This window comes from Euprymna scolopes, chromosome 13 (genome assembly GCF_053919585.1).
Source record: "Euprymna scolopes isolate OS-2025 chromosome 13, ASM5391958v1, whole genome shotgun sequence".
Classification (NCBI taxonomy): Eukaryota; Metazoa; Mollusca; class Cephalopoda; order Sepiida; family Sepiolidae; genus Euprymna; species Euprymna scolopes.
Window position 1 is genome coordinate 98,791,603 of NC_136494.1, and position 15,843 is coordinate 98,807,445.

The following is a 15,843-nucleotide window of genomic DNA, read 5'->3' on the forward strand; positions in this document are numbered from 1 at the left end:
ACCATTCTTTTACTCATTATCTCCTCCTTTGGGTGTGATTAGTTCATTAGAATATCATCTTTTAAGCTTAGCAAAATTTAAGACCTGAGGAAGTATATATTTGCTAGTGTGTAATGTGCAAAACACAGTAAAACCAACTTCATAAAATTGAGAAATCAGGCAAAAATGTAAATGATAAAATGTGGCCATAAAAACTTCATAAGAACATTAAGCAGATCTCGTATGTAAAAACTAATTTTTGGGTGTGGTAGTGTTGATGGGAAAAACATTTGGTGTTTAGAACTTGAAAATGTTTATTGTATTCTTGAGTTTTTCTTGAAGCAAATTTTTACCCATGACTCATGAAGGTGTTCTTAAGCCAAAGCTTATTTTCTCTTTCATCACTTTTAATCGCAAACCTTTAAAGTTGTATGTTGGTTAACAACATAAGAAGAAAACCTCGATTCATTTTCACCATTGACCTAAATCATCTCCTTATCCAATATCTACCAGCTGACATTTTTGCTTCCTCTCAAAATTCGTTTTTCTAATAAATAAACGTTTCTTCTTGAATTCTTTTCAACATTTTGCCAGTTCCTGTAGAATTGAACATTATATTCATGTATGCTATTTTTTTTTTTTTTTTGCCATAAAAAAAAAACTGACATTCACTGTTGAATCCACTTGCTTATTACCAATCTCCCAACATCCATAACAAAAGTCATAAGCAAACAAAAAATACCTGACAAATGATAAGGGGTGTGTGTGTGGGCGGGGGAGGGATTTATGAATGTTTTCTTTTTAATAAAATATTCATGAAGTGACCTTTTTTTTTTTTTTTTTTTTTTAATTTTTTCTCATTTCACTTTTTTCTAACTCTAAGATTTGTTTTTTTTTTTCTTTAAGAAAGATATTAAATAATAGCTTAATATTAAGCCATTCAAATGAAGAAAAACTTGAAAACATAAATTAGTAATAATGATAATTAAAACGGTTGTTTAATTGATGGATTATAATTTTAACTGGTGACATTGCAGCATTAATTTCAACTGATAGAAATTTGTATTAAGTTTAATAAGTTTTATTTCTTTTTGTATTATAAGTGCTGTATCTGATTGGTTTAAATTTTGTTACAAATGAAAGTATCCTTTTTTTTCACAAAAAAAAAAAATAATAATAATACAAACCAAATAATAGGAATGAATTATGTGGTCATTTTCTATTTTCAAAAATTTCTTCAAAAACAATTTGTCTTGCAATGTATCTAAATATTTTACTGATTGGTTGCTGAAACACGTTTCACTTGTAGTTGTGAGGGGAAATTTGCCCATATTTGTTTTCCAGATGATTTTTTTTCTGCCTATTTTCACTTTTTTTTTTTTTTAAATTCATTTTCTATATTAATAAATTGCTAAATAAAGTTTAGTCTTAAAAAATATATATTGTATCGATTTTTTTTTTTGATTTCTGATAGATTTCTGATAGATTTTTAAAAAAATAATTTGAAAATTGGGTTGTTTCAATAAATTTTTCCCAAATCCTAAACTGCTCTGTTGACTCCGTTTTTAATTTATTTTCTGCAGGAGAATTTATTATTGGCCGTGTAATCAAAGCCCTCAACAACAGTTGGCACCCTGACTGTTTCCGATGCCAGCTCTGTAATGGTCCTCTGGCTGACACAGGATTCATGAAAAATGCCGGAAGGTTAATAAAATATTCTTTTTATGTTTGTTTTTTATTTAAGACAATTGTCATTTTGAATTTGTCTTTATTTTTTAAGTATTTTCTTTTTAATAGGAGTTAATATTTTATTACTCTAGCAATTGGGTAAAATTATTTTAAGTTTGGAATATTCAACAGCAAATGTTTTCATTTTTTTTTTTTTTTTTCTTTCTTGAAGAAAACCCTGAAAGACATTCTTACAAAAATGAAGAACTTTGTAGTTTTTTAATTACTGTGAATTTCATTCAATATCTAGTGAACTAAAAAATAATCCTTCTAAACATTGGTAAATTTGTGGAAAGAAAAAAATTATTTTTACATTTTAAAATGGGGGATCGATTTTGTATAACATAAGTTAGAATGACTCAGAATAATTTAAGGTACTCCTGCAGTATTTTACCCACCGATTTCACGATCTTAGCCGAGCGTTGACGAACGCTTTCGGCGTTAACGCCGACGAAAGCCGAGAATTCGGAGCTACGGTGCAAGAACGCTAAAAGTATGTGAATAGCAACAACATTACAAGGAAAAGATATTACACACACACACAACAAAATGGATAAAATTAATACAAAAAATTTGGATAAAATAAATCACAAACACTTACCGTAAGTTTTTTTTAAAGTAAAATAAATTTATTTTGTTGAATATTTTTTTTTTTTTTGTTCATTTTGTTTTCCGATAGCTTTTTTTTTGGGGGGGGGGGGGGTAAGCAACAGTAATAAACACTTCAATGCATTTTTTTTGTGTGTGTTTTTAACAAAACGTTATTAAACAGTAACAACAATGTTTTTTTTTTGTTTGTTTTTTTTCAGTAATGTTTGTAGGGGGGGGGACAACAATTACTGTTTATCTTTAGTTCCGACTGGAAGATTTTCTACTGACTGTAGAGAGGCAAAGTAGGGAGCAAAGGGTTTTCAGAGGATGTGGAAAGAAGCTCCTTCCCAAACCGGGTAGCCTTCCGCGATTTGATTTATTATGGAGACAAAAGGGTTGTGTCCAAATTTTTGTCTCCACATAAATTCGCATAAATATGTTTCCAACAGCTCCCGGTTTTTTTGTTTTTTTTTATCGCTAAATTAAATAGCTGAAATGAAAGGCTGTGTATTTTTACTTTGAACAATAAAATAACTGAAATGAAACGCTATGTGTGTGTAATTTCAATGAAAATTATTCGTCTGCTGCGCGTTCGTTTGAAGCGCCCTGATTGGCTGATAGAGTATCGTACCGCTCGCCATGTTCCGGCGTTTTCCGACGGATGTCGATCAACGCTCGGCTAAGATCGTGAAATCGGTGGGTAAAATACTGCAGGAGTACCTAATTTAACTAATATTTTTTTTTTACCCCTAACCTTAAGTCACATAAGTGACATGGTCATAAAACTAGCAATACACATGACGAAATTGCTTAAAATATCTCAGTTGCATATATAGGTGGGCTTGTCACTAGAACCTAGAGTTAATGGTAGGATAATTGTTTTATACTAACTTTTCAGCTTGGCAAATAGTTTTCAAAAACAATTAGCGAAAATTAAGTTTTGCTAAAAAAAACAAAAAAAAAAATTGGAGTATTTGTATCAACAAGAGGTAATATTTTCAGAAAACTTTGAAAATCTTAGGCCAATTTAGCAAAACTCAATTTTCATTAATTAATTTTCTATCTTATTGTTTTTCATAATTTTGGATATGTTCATTACTGTGACATGACAATTAATTAGATACCATTGGTTTTACTTAAAATTCAATATTTTGATTTTATCTTTTAAACAAAGCACCAAAAGTTTTAAGGTACTTTACATTTTAAAATCAAGAGAGATAACTCAGTTAATTTCCACTGTATTTCATAGATTTTCAAATGTTCAGTTGTTAGAAGCCGGGATCATGGTAGAGTATAATGTGGATCCTCAACACAGGGCTTGCAAAAAAAAAAAATAAATAAATAAAAATATTAGTAATATTTTAATCTGGTATATTTGCAACAAATCTAACATGTAACTAATCATTTATGTTTCATTTTGAATTTCATTTTAAGGAAAAGACTACATTAAAGATGATCTTGTCTTCACCATTTTTTTCTTTCTTTTTAACAGAGCTCTTTGCCGAGAATGCCATGCCCATGAAAAAGCCCGTGGATTAGGCAAATATGTCTGCCATAAGTGTCAGTAAGTATTCAACTTTAAACTAAAACTTTTTTTTTTTTAATATCTTTTCTATCTTTTAATTATATCTATTATCTACTTTTGGGATAGAATTTGGTGCTTGTCTGGAACTTCACTCTCTACCCCATCATGAAAAAAATAAATAAAAATTTCTATGTTGTTCATACCCATGATGGAAAGAAAATATTGCACACCAAAAATCACATTAATAAAGTAGTTTTATTTTTATAAAGAAAATCAAATTTTGTGACTAAACTACAAGCAACGATCTCACGAGCCATCCTGAAAGAACAAGGGAAATAACTTCAAATCGATATTTTAGAAAGCCATTCTTAACATTGGTTGAGAGACATTGGAAAAACTCAGATTCACTTAAAAATGGTTTTCTTTATAAAAATAAAACTTAATCAATTTATGTGAATTTTGGTGTATGATAATTTCTTTGTCTTATGGATGCATACACAATGCAGATTTCTTCATTTTCGTTTTTTCATAAGAGGGAGAATTCTGAACAAGCACCTAAAATGTCCAAATTATCTTGTCTGTTCTTGTTAGAGGGTTGTAGATATGATCTGACTGCAAAATGTCATTGAATCCATTGCATTGTAACTATTATTTATTTGACTTTTATTTCATCAAAAACTTCATAAACTATGACACGTCTATTTGTTATCTAATTTGCATATGTCTGTACACATCAAGACATATGTAAATTAGATGGCAATGTTAAAAAAAAAACGAGTCACTCTTTCTCTAAATACATAGATAGCTAAGAGGTTGGGTAACTTGTTTATGTAATTAAAAATTATGGCTCATTAGAAAAATTAAAACATAATTCTTGAAATATACTTTAGTTCTGGGAGGGAGTTATATATGTTAATATGTATTTTGTATGATTAAAATATGTGGAAAAATGCCTTAGGGAAACAAACATTTGACTCTGTCTTAGTATAATAATAGATACAAATTTTGTATTGTTTGGATTCTTCAGATTACTGTTCTCATATTTAGATGCAATCTATAAAACAAACAGTTGCAATCTTATAGTTTTTTTTATGACAAAAATAAAAAATTGATGGAATACAGAAAAATTTGAACCATCTTTTGGATTCAAAATTGCAAGTGATGATACATGTCTTTAATTGGGAAGCACGTTTTTATTACAGCATAGTTTATACATTTAATTCGGGTCATAAAGTTCACACTCAAAATGAGAATAGTAGTTCGAAGAATCCAAATAATACAAATAATCGATCCCCATCTCAAAAATTCAGAAACATAAGTTTTGATTTAAAATTCTTTCAGGATACAAAACTTTTGTTCTTTATTAAATTATGAATTAAAGATTTTATACAAATGATTTCTTTTAACATCAAACACAGTATTTTGGCTGGCATTTTAAATAAACGAAAATTTACTTTAAAACTAGAAGCTTTGGCTGATCGTAAAATACACTTAAATATTATATTTTAATTTGTGTAGATTTCATATTTATTATTGTAGAGCAAATTTTCTTGTTGAGAAAGAAAAAAAGTTGTAGTAGGCAGGCAGGCAGGCTTGAACTCATGACGCGAATGTGGAAAAGAAAGAGGTGTGTGTAAGGGGGGGGGGGGTGTTGGTTGAGCAAAAAAAAAAAAAAGAAAGGAAAATTGCAAGCATAAAAAAATAAATAAAAGTAAGAGCAATAAGCAGGCTCGAACCTGTACCGCGAAGGAGGAAAAGAAAGTGAAAAAAAAAAGTGACGTGTTGTTGCGCCCATCACCAAACCGGAAGTAACATAGGTTTAAATTTATTTTAATTTTACTTTTTTAAGACAGTACTATACATACATGTGTTTTGCTGCTCAACAGCGTAGTTAGACTATATTATCTTTATATATAATAAAATGACTGCAGAAATTCCCCTCGAGACTAAAGTATCGTAGGTTTGCAACAACAGATGCCACATATAAATTCAATACATCTACCTTATTAGCCACTATCTTATGTAGCTTTCAAACACCATTTTAGACACATTCAGTTGTGATAATAAAATGCTACATTGCATCTGACTAACAACGCCATCACAATCACAACATCTATTTTTCTTTGTAAATATTTAGTCCTACCATCGCTACCAGTTGTCACTGAGACCAATTCTCTTTTTCCACAAATACTGTGATTACACTTTTCATAACTGGCTCATAGATACAAAGACATACCATAATCTTTCCCAATATCCATTCATAAATAATAAAGTCTCCTTCTCCAAATGCTGCGCTCTGATAATTCTCATATTCCGGAATCCAGTTATTCACTTTATAAACAAACACTACTAACATTAAAATATGGCGTCATTAGGAGACATACCTTTGGGCCAAGATTCAAATTTATTTAATGCATAGGTAAGATGTAACAATATAAGAGATAGAAAATCATTAAACAAACTAAGTAAAACCTATTTACTTGCTTTCTAATACAAATTTTAAAATAGATATCCACAATAAGATTATCATTCATCTTTTCTTAAACACAGAAAAAAAAACACAGTGCCGGCTTTGTCATCAATGACAACGCCTTCATCAAAACAACATATCTGAGTTCTTATACCATGAGGCACACTGCATGTACATTGATGGTGTTGTAAAACTATGCATTGCATATGTATTTATATATGGAAGAATTTACCTCCCAAATATTTGCAACTTTTATATTGAGATTTGAGAACACATAAAAACAACACCAACATCTTCCATGACTATGTCTTTATAAAAACATCAACAAATCTGAGTTCTTTTGCCATAAAACACACTGCTTGTACAGTGGTTATGTTTCAAAACTACACATTACATATGTACTTCTATATTGAGGAGTTAGCTTGCAACTTTTATATTAAGATTTTTCTTCAAAACTTAAAAAACCCCAAAAAACGATGACGTCTTCTTCGACAATAACCTTTGTAAAAATTACAAAACTGAGTTCTTATACCATTAACCTGCGTGTACATTGTTTCTATTTACTTGCCTCTGCACATAAGAGTAGACTTAGACACAAGGTCAGTTTTTAATATGGGGAAAATCCAGCTCCCCAAAAAGAGGCACTCTGGATTGGAGCAAAAATAAAAATTGTCTCAGTCACGAAGGATTTCTCCTCCACTGACTGATAACAGAAAAGGTGAAGTGTAGCATTAGAACAGATACTACACTGTGATCTTAAACTGCTGTGGTGTTTCAAAACGAGGCATTTCATATGTATTTACATATTGATGAGTTTAGCTCCCAAATACTTACAAATTTTATATTAAAATTTTTCCTAAACACATAAAAACGTTTTCTGTCCTAACTAAATTGAAGAGGTTAGCTCCTAAACATTTGTGTCTTTTTTTTATGCCGAAAGAAAAATGCGGAAGTTTATTGAATGAAATAAAACAAACTTATTTTTTGCTAACAATTTTATTCACGCGACATATTTCTTTTAATAAAATTCAGTAATTTTTTTTTCTTTAACAAACAAATCATTAGAAAATACACTAGATTATTTGGAAACTAAACTCTTTAACATATAAATATATATGAAATACATTGGTACTTCACCACAGTACATTAATTTTGTCCACGGGCGCCAGTGACTCACTCTAACAACCGTAGTTTAATTGATTTTTTTTTTATACAAGTGGCGGGCATACTTCCACCATACAAGGTCGATATACGGGTCTGGCTAGTGTGTGTGTGTATATAAATATATATATATATAATTGATCCATGTGTATTCCATTAAAATGGGTGGAATTTGTTTAACTTTTAAGTCTTTAAATGTAACTTAATTTTTTAGTTCAACTGAATGCCATGATAAAATCTTGTTCAGAAATTGAGAAATGTTTTTTTTTTGTTTTTTTTTTGTAAAAATGATTTTTTCAATGTTAAGGTTTCATTTTATTCTTCCTATTCTTATTGCTTGACTTTGAAATGCGTCTAATTTCAAAATCAATTTCTTCCTTTCAATTTTAGTGCCATAATTGAAGAAGGCCACATCAAATTTAAAGAAGAGGCATACCACCCTTACCATTTCAATTGTAAAACTTGCGGGTCAGTTTCATATTTTTGACAATTTTTTTTCTTTCCCAAAGGATGTTTCAAAAGTAATGCTTCCTATTTTTATTCCGCCCAAATAGATCAGATGATTACAAATTGCATTGTTACAATGACTGAACTTATGCATTCATGACCTGAAAAGTTGCATCTGTGTTATATTTTGTGATGGTGTGAGACTAAGAAAGCTACCGCCTGTTATGGATGTGTATTAGAAGCAGATGTGTCATTGAATTCTTCCATACAGATAAAATTGAACCAATCACTATTCACCAGCGTTTGTTGAATGTTTACGAAACCAATTCTATTGATGTCAGCACAGGAGATGGGTTTGTCGATTTCAGAGTGGCAACTGATGTGAATGACAAAGCACGCTTTGGATGCCTGAGTCATGAAAAGAGACTGGTAAAAGTGCATTGAGAATGGAGGTGACTATGTAGAAAAATAAATTCTGGAGCACAAAAGGTTGCTTGTATTAATGGTGCCACTCCCGTTTTTGTAGCTCTTCAATGTTTTAGTTTTTAGTTAAAACATAGGAGACCTTACTTTTGGAATAACCCTCCTATTATTTGCAGTTAAATGTTTTATTATTCTCAAGATTTCTTTAGACTTTATAACAATAAATTCGAGTAAATACCTTTGAATTTGAAAGCTAAGCATATTTCTAATTTTGTGATGCATAGTGAAATTAAATTTTTTGAATTGAATCTTATTTTAAGAAAAACAAAAAAGAAATGTTTATTTGAAATTGTAAACTCGTTTTTCTTATCAAGAGTTGTGTACTTTGAATCAATTTAAAAATGTTTTCTTTTCAGTTCTGAACTAACAGCTGATGCCCGAGAAAAGAATGGTGAACTGTATTGTTTACGTTGCTTTGATAAGATGGGTATCCCGATTTGTGGGGCCTGTAGGTAAGTTAAAATATGCTGTACCAGATTTTCTCACTGTGCGCACAATCGGTTGTTATTTTTTTCTACTGTAATCCCCAAAGGAAACACCCAAGATTTTTCTTCACAAAACCTGCAATTTACACCAACAAATCTCTTGACTGTCAAACACTCAACTCTCTGACCTCCATAATTTGTTTCTCTCAAAGCAGATATTTCCTTGATATGCAAATTAATGACACATGCAAAAGAAAAAAAAAAAAAAAAAACTTCACTTTTTTTTTTTTTTTCTGCGATACCTGTATTTGATATGCTAAACACGTACACTAACGCTTTTGTGAGAATTTTTATTACATCAATTACCCTGGAAAACATTTTTAACCCAATTCCTTTTGATTTTAAATGTTTTCTTTGCTGCTTTCAAACAATGACAATATGCTTAGGATGAAGAAAATAAATTTGGAGAGAAAAAAAATCTTTGTCAAATAATGTAAATATTTTTAAGCATTCAATAAAGTAAAGCAACATTTGTAATATTATGGTTGCTACAACAAAAATAAAAATTGATGGAATACAGAAAAACTGGGGCATCTTTTGGCTTGACAGATTGCACATTTGATGTGACTTTTGTTTTTGATTAGGAAATATGCTTTTGTTATAGCATAATTTGAACACCTAATTTTGTGCTTGTCCAAAAATTCCTTTTATATTAAAAAGATTTTTGAAGGTGGTATGTTGTCTATATCCATGATAGAAAGAAAATATTGTATTCCAAAAAACACAGTTTTATCTTTATAAAAAAATCATTTAAGCAAATTTGAGTTTTCCCAATGGCCAACATTAAGAATCGCTTTCTAAAATCTCGCAAGTTTAAGTATTTTTAATGTGTAAAAAATTCTGAGCACGCACCTTTATAATTTACATCAAAGTTCACTATCTAGCATCTTTTTAATGGTGGGTGTGTGTAATTTAGTTCAAAGGAAACTGTAAACTTTGACCTCTAGTATGCATGTTTAATTTGTAATTTTTAATGGGAGGAGAATACGTCTACAACATTATTTAATGTTACTTAGAAATAATTTAAATGTTGAAAGTAACTTGTCTAATTGTATTTAAAATTATATTGTGTATGTATCACATCTTTTTGTGTATACAGTGAAACCAGCTAAATTAATGTGCCAAGATTGCCAGGTCAACATGACTATGTAATCACTACTGCTGATATTTTATGCACAATTTCTGCCTGTTAAAATAAATAAATGCATTTTTTACTTAAAATTCTGTTAAAATTTCAACAATTGACATTGTATATTTTTATGCTCATCAATTAAATATTTTGCAGTCTATTTAACTTTATTCAATGTAGTAAAAAATTTAGAGAAAAGTTGTCTGTGATAATTTCCAGAAAAAAAAAAAAATCAACAATTGTTTGTATTGCAGAAAAAAAAAAATCAACAATTGTTTGTATTGCAGACAATCATGTATGATTAGTAAAAACTTTTTTTTTTTTTTTTTTTTTTTCCTAAACAAATTTTTGTCTGAGTTTAGGAACACATTTTCAAGAATAAGAAATTTTTTTTTCTTTTTTTCCCTTTCCTTTCTTTTCATTCTCAGACGACCAATTGAAGAACGTGTAGTAAATGCCTTAGGAAAATATTGGCATGTTGAGGTAAGTTTGATTTTCACATTGTTAAAGAAGACTATTAATGCCCCACCCACTTGTTTTCTTTTTATAGAATCCATTCATCTATATTTAATTTCAAAATGATTTTTTTCTCATTTTCCTCAAGTTAAAAATACTAGCATACTGCTACAAAAAATATTTTCATAGGAAGAGAGGATTCTCATCACAATTTCTACAACATAGAATGGTTTGTTTTCAAACATTATTAGGCATATATGAAATAAAGTTTGTTATTTTATCAATCAATCAAAGTTCTGGTAGAGTTTAGTGTTTATAGAACAGATTGTCATTACATGTTATTCTATGTAATCAGGGAATTCTTATGCATATGAAGAGCAATCCAAAAGTTATACCTCACTATTTTTTTTATCCTGCCTGAATGGATCAGAGTGGATTCCAAATTGCATTGTTATGACTGAACTTATGTATTAATGGCCTGAAAGTTTCATCTCTCTGTTGTAGATATTAACAGTGTGAGACTCTAAGAAAGCAACCCTTGTCAGGGATGTGTATCGGAAGCACATCTGTAATTGAATTCCTGGCTAAAGTGCATTGAGAGTTGTGGTGACTATGTAGAAAAATAAATTCTGAAGCCCAAAAGGTAGCTTGTTTTAATGGTACAACTACTGTCTTTGTAACTCTTCAACGTTTTTTAATTAAAAAATAGGAGGCTTTACTTTTGGAATGATCCTCATATTTTGTATCATATTTTTGTGAACAAAAAATGTATAAAACCAATTTAATTAAAAAAATTCTGTTTACAAATGCAACTTATTCCAATTTTGGTTCATATGTGATGTTATAATTGAAGAGGTTGATGTGTAAATAATAGTTGAATTGGACGGCTATATATATTTATATATGTCAGAAAAATATCTGTCCCATAGATGGGTATAGGCAATAAAAAAAGGTAAATCATCTGCACTCATTACTCACTCTGTTGCTTAGAATACATATCCCATAATAAGTTCAATAGTTTGATTTTACCACACACACATATTGACATATCAATCTTTTTTTGTCTTGATATTATTCAGAATTTGATGTAGAGAAATTCTTTTCTCTAAATTTTTTGTATTTAACTTATTTAAAAATATTTTTGTGCGTCTAAGTTTGGATGGGTGCAACCCTTAAATGGTAAAGTTTACAAAAAATAATAATGTGTCTATATTACGATTTTGTTGAGAATATATATTCCAACATTCATAATGATCAGTTCATTAAAGATTAAAAAAAATAAAAGCATATGTTACTCAGCATATTTTCTAGAATATATACTCCAACATTCATACTGATCCATTCAGTAGTTTAGAGGATTAAATTTGTTTTGGTGTGAGTTTGAGTAAGCGCACCCTCTGAATGTTAACATTTAAAAAAAAAAAAAAAATAATGTGCCCATATTACTCACAGGATTTTTAGATACTTACCACATATTATTGACATAGCAAACTTCTAATTTTATGATATTTAATAAAAAAAAAAAGATGTTTAACCTCTAGGGCCTGTACATATTAATACTTGAACAAAAATTCTGAAATTTGAAATTATAGATTTTATTGAATCAAGAATCATGAATCTGAACAAAAAAAAGTGAAATCATTAAAAACTTGAAAGTTATGAAATGGGCCATATCTGTCACCTTGGGCTCTAATCTTCCTGATTACGATTGTGCCATATATGGCACAGGCGTCCCTAGAGGTTTAATGCAAGCATTAATTTTTGCTTTTCTTCTTCCATGAGTCAATCTTAAATGTCTTATTTTAATTTTTCTGCAGCATTTTGTTTGTGCCAAATGTGAAAAGCCTTTTCTCGGCACAAGATATTATGAGAAGAAAAATCTGGCCTACTGCGAAAATCATTATCACCAGGTAAATTGGAAAAAAAAAACTTATTTGCAAGTTGATCTTTTATTTATAATTGATTATTTACTTATTTTATTTTTTTATTTTTTTCTGATTTTGATATTTAATTTTGTTTTCAGTTATTTGGAAATATCTGTTTTGTTTGTAACAACATCGTCGCTGGTGACGGTAAGTGGCCTCATTTATTTATTAAATGCTAGAGATAAAACCGTCACGTTATATGTAAACATCAAAACGAAAGAGATTCATCTGTATCCATTAACTACTTTTAGCTTATTATATCTAGGAATGTGATATTTGGTAACGAATAATCAAAAGATAACATATCTTCCACATACGCATTAAAATCAGAAAGAATTTGTTTTTTGGTTTTCAACTCAAGGCTGATGACACAATTATTCAGATTTTTTAACTTTGAAGTGAATTTCTGTAATTTTTAGTAAAATTGATCATTCTTTGAGCTGTTAATTTTCTTTTTTTTTATGTTCATTGCTGGAGTTGAAGGGTTTATAATGTTAGTGTTAATATTTTTATAAATGTCACTGAATTAGTGTATAATTGTAATATTTTTTTTTTTAACTTGTATTAATCATGTTTTCCTTTGTTTTGTCAGTGTTTACTGCTTTCAACAAGGCCTGGTGTGTCAACCATTTTGCTTGCTCAGTTTGTGACAGGAAAATGAGCCAGAAGTAAGTGAATCTTTTTTTTTTTTATGATTTGTAGAAATTATTCTACAAAACAAAATTTTCCAAAATAACTTAAATTAAATTACATTAAATTGTTGTAACATCACAACAAATATAAGGTTTTAAAAAAACTGAAGTTATATTCATTTGAACCCAAGAAAAATCAGTAATGAATTGAATAACAGTTGCAGACTGACAACCTGGTTCTGATAAGTTCAAATCTTGATGGTTCTATAACATCGCTTTTACTTATGGATGATGTTGGCAACCTTCATGTAACTCTTATAAGTACCCGATTTTCGAAAAAAGTCAGAAAGCCAGTGCCATTCAACCGAATGAAACTGATCAAAAAGTTATACCATGCTGATTCATGCATATTTACATTTCATTTGAACCAGTTAATATCCGGGGGGGGGGGGGTAATCATCGGTCAAGTTATTACCAAAGACTTAAGAAATGATACTTGACCCCCCCGCCCATTTCAGCATTATAAGAGGAGGATCAAGAGCAAGTGGAGTAATTTTGAGAATAGAGTGGTACACTCCCCTACACCTTGGTGTAGAAACTAATGGAAAGGGAGCCCTTGAGTATAGTCGACCACTTAGCTTTTAGCTTGAACCAATCTATTTTTGACATTCTTTTAGAAGTAATGATCTTGCTTAACTAGCAATAAAATACATGTAACAGTTCTTTTATATGATGAATGTGAGTTTTTTTGGGAGGTAGATGCACAAAAGAATAATAATATATGAACGTTTAAAAGCAAGTCAAGTAAGAAATAACTTTTATGTGAGTGTCATGATAGAGTAAAGAAAATGGTTGATTTGTATTTACAAATGATCTAAACAGACGATTAATCAGACAGTAATTACTGGTTTGGTTTATGATTAATGAACTAAATAAAAACAGTAATTTTATCCTGCATCACTGTTGTATCAAACAGGAAAATATTTTTATTATTTAAATGTGGTTTAAAGATTAATTTTTGGCATTTCTAATTTAAATATAATTTTGAGCATATAGTCTTGCCGCTCACATGTATAAATCATAATATAGAAGTCCAGTTTTCACAACACATTAAATTAGGCTGTATTTCAGCAATAACGTATCAAATGTTGCCTTCGGTGGTCTATTGTGTCTGGTTTATCAGCATAGAATTCTCTGTTGAAATTAAAAGTGCAACATAAAATGAAATTAAAAAATATAAATAATTACGAAATTAAATCCACCAGAATGCATTTGGATTTATTAAATGCTCAATTTCTCTTTGCTGGCACAAACCGACAACTGGTATCCTCTTCTTTTCATTTGTCATAAATATTCACTCACTTTCTAAGTCTACCTATCTTCTGATATTGTAAGCAAATGCTTTTGCTTGACCAATCTTTATAGACAAGAAAAGTAAATCAAGAAAAGATTTTTTTTAAAACAAGACAAAAAATATTTTTAGAATTTAAAAATGTCTGCACTATTTTTTTCATATAACATATGTTCCTGCATGGAATTATTTTTTGTAAAAATAATGGGAATATATCTTTGCAAGAAACTAATTTAGAGAAGAGATGGCGGTCAATGAACAAAGAAAAATAAAGTAAACAGTTTCCCAGACAACACTAGATAGATATAGCTAGTGTGATAATAAAATTATTTGATGAAACGATTGTTTAAAAAAAGCAAATATAAAATTTTTTTTTTCTTTCCACAGGACTAAATTCTTTGAGTTTGACATGAAGCCAGTCTGTAAAAGTTGCTACGAGAAATTCCCAGGCGAATTAAAACGGAGATTGAAAAAGAATTATGATGCCCAAAATAAGAAATAAATTATAAAAGAAATGATCAACTGTCTCTCCTTGGTATTCAACACTTTTTCTCTTTGATTAGATGGATTTTCTTTTTTAAGGAAACTTGTAAGAATTAACCTCCTCCTTCTCGTCTTTCCTTAAAGACAAAATTCGATCAAATAATTATTATAAAAACGCTCAGACTTTTTAATGTTCAGTGAAACCAAAGAAAAGTGTCCATTGAACATTGAAAAATCACTTATTTCATAAACTAATTATTACACAAGATGATACAATAATTATTTAAAAAAAGGAAAAACAAAAAAAAAACATTCAGTTAAAATTGCTTATTTTACACATTTTTTTTTACCACACCAAAAAAAACGAACAAAAAAAAAAACCTAACCTCTTATATCTATAAAAAAAAATATAAATTATATATAAAACTAAAGCAAACAAAAACAGCCTGTCTTTCCGTAGTTTGCATGGATTATCTCCCTTGGTGGGTTTGTTTTGCTGCCTTTTGCGCTGGCTGCCTCGTATTGAAAGACAATCTAGTAGTGACTTAACTTCACATGTTAACCAGATCACTAAACTTAAATACACACGACAATAATGAATTTCTTCCCAGATTCAAAATGAAAAGATAAAAAAAAAAAAAAAAATTCTGGTAAGTTCCAGACGTACAGTTTATATAATAAAGTTAAAACTGTTATTAAATTTTGTTTAATTTTGAAAATAAAGACAAATTTTTTGCTGCTTTAAACAGTTATATATTTTTTTTTGCTTTTGTTTTTATTTTTTTTTCAGTAATGGAGATTAACTTATTCCCCCTCCCCCCAGTAATCAGAGAGAAACTGTTTTTTTTATTTAAGTGTTGAAAACTTATTGAATCAGATTTTTCTGCTTCCTAAAAAAAAAAGGTAAATCAAGTTTTTTTTGTTTTTTTTTGAAACCCTCAAATTCTTATTTTATTCGAAACAAGTTTTTTTTAAATTTACACAAATGTGAACTTAAT

General features: G+C 29.4%; 1 protein-coding gene and 1 long non-coding RNA gene across 14 annotated transcripts in view; one reads left to right on the forward strand and one right to left on the reverse strand.

The window, feature by feature from the left end:
* The window catches only part of LOC145292105 (LIM and senescent cell antigen-like-containing domain protein 1), a 314,593-nt gene extending 298,996 nt beyond the window's left edge, over positions 1–15,597 (forward strand). For all 13 annotated transcript variants that reach the window (XM_080138205.1, XM_080138200.1, XM_080138195.1 and 10 more), the window contains 9 exons: positions 1,563–1,683; positions 3,791–3,862; positions 7,845–7,922; positions 8,741–8,836; positions 10,427–10,481; positions 12,272–12,364; positions 12,478–12,526; positions 12,972–13,047; positions 14,750–15,597. In XM_080138205.1, the coding sequence (XP_079994331.1) occupies positions 1,563–1,683; positions 3,791–3,862; positions 7,845–7,922; positions 8,741–8,836; positions 10,427–10,481; positions 12,272–12,364; positions 12,478–12,526; positions 12,972–13,047; positions 14,750–14,864 (755 nt within the window). In that variant the 3' untranslated portion in view covers positions 14,865–15,597. The remainder of the gene's footprint in view (positions 1–1,562; positions 1,684–3,790; positions 3,863–7,844; positions 7,923–8,740; positions 8,837–10,426; positions 10,482–12,271; positions 12,365–12,477; positions 12,527–12,971; positions 13,048–14,749) is intronic.
* The window catches only part of LOC145292108 (uncharacterized), a 163,646-nt gene that overhangs the window by 21,816 nt on the left and 125,987 nt on the right, over positions 1–15,843 (reverse strand). The window lies entirely within an intron of this gene.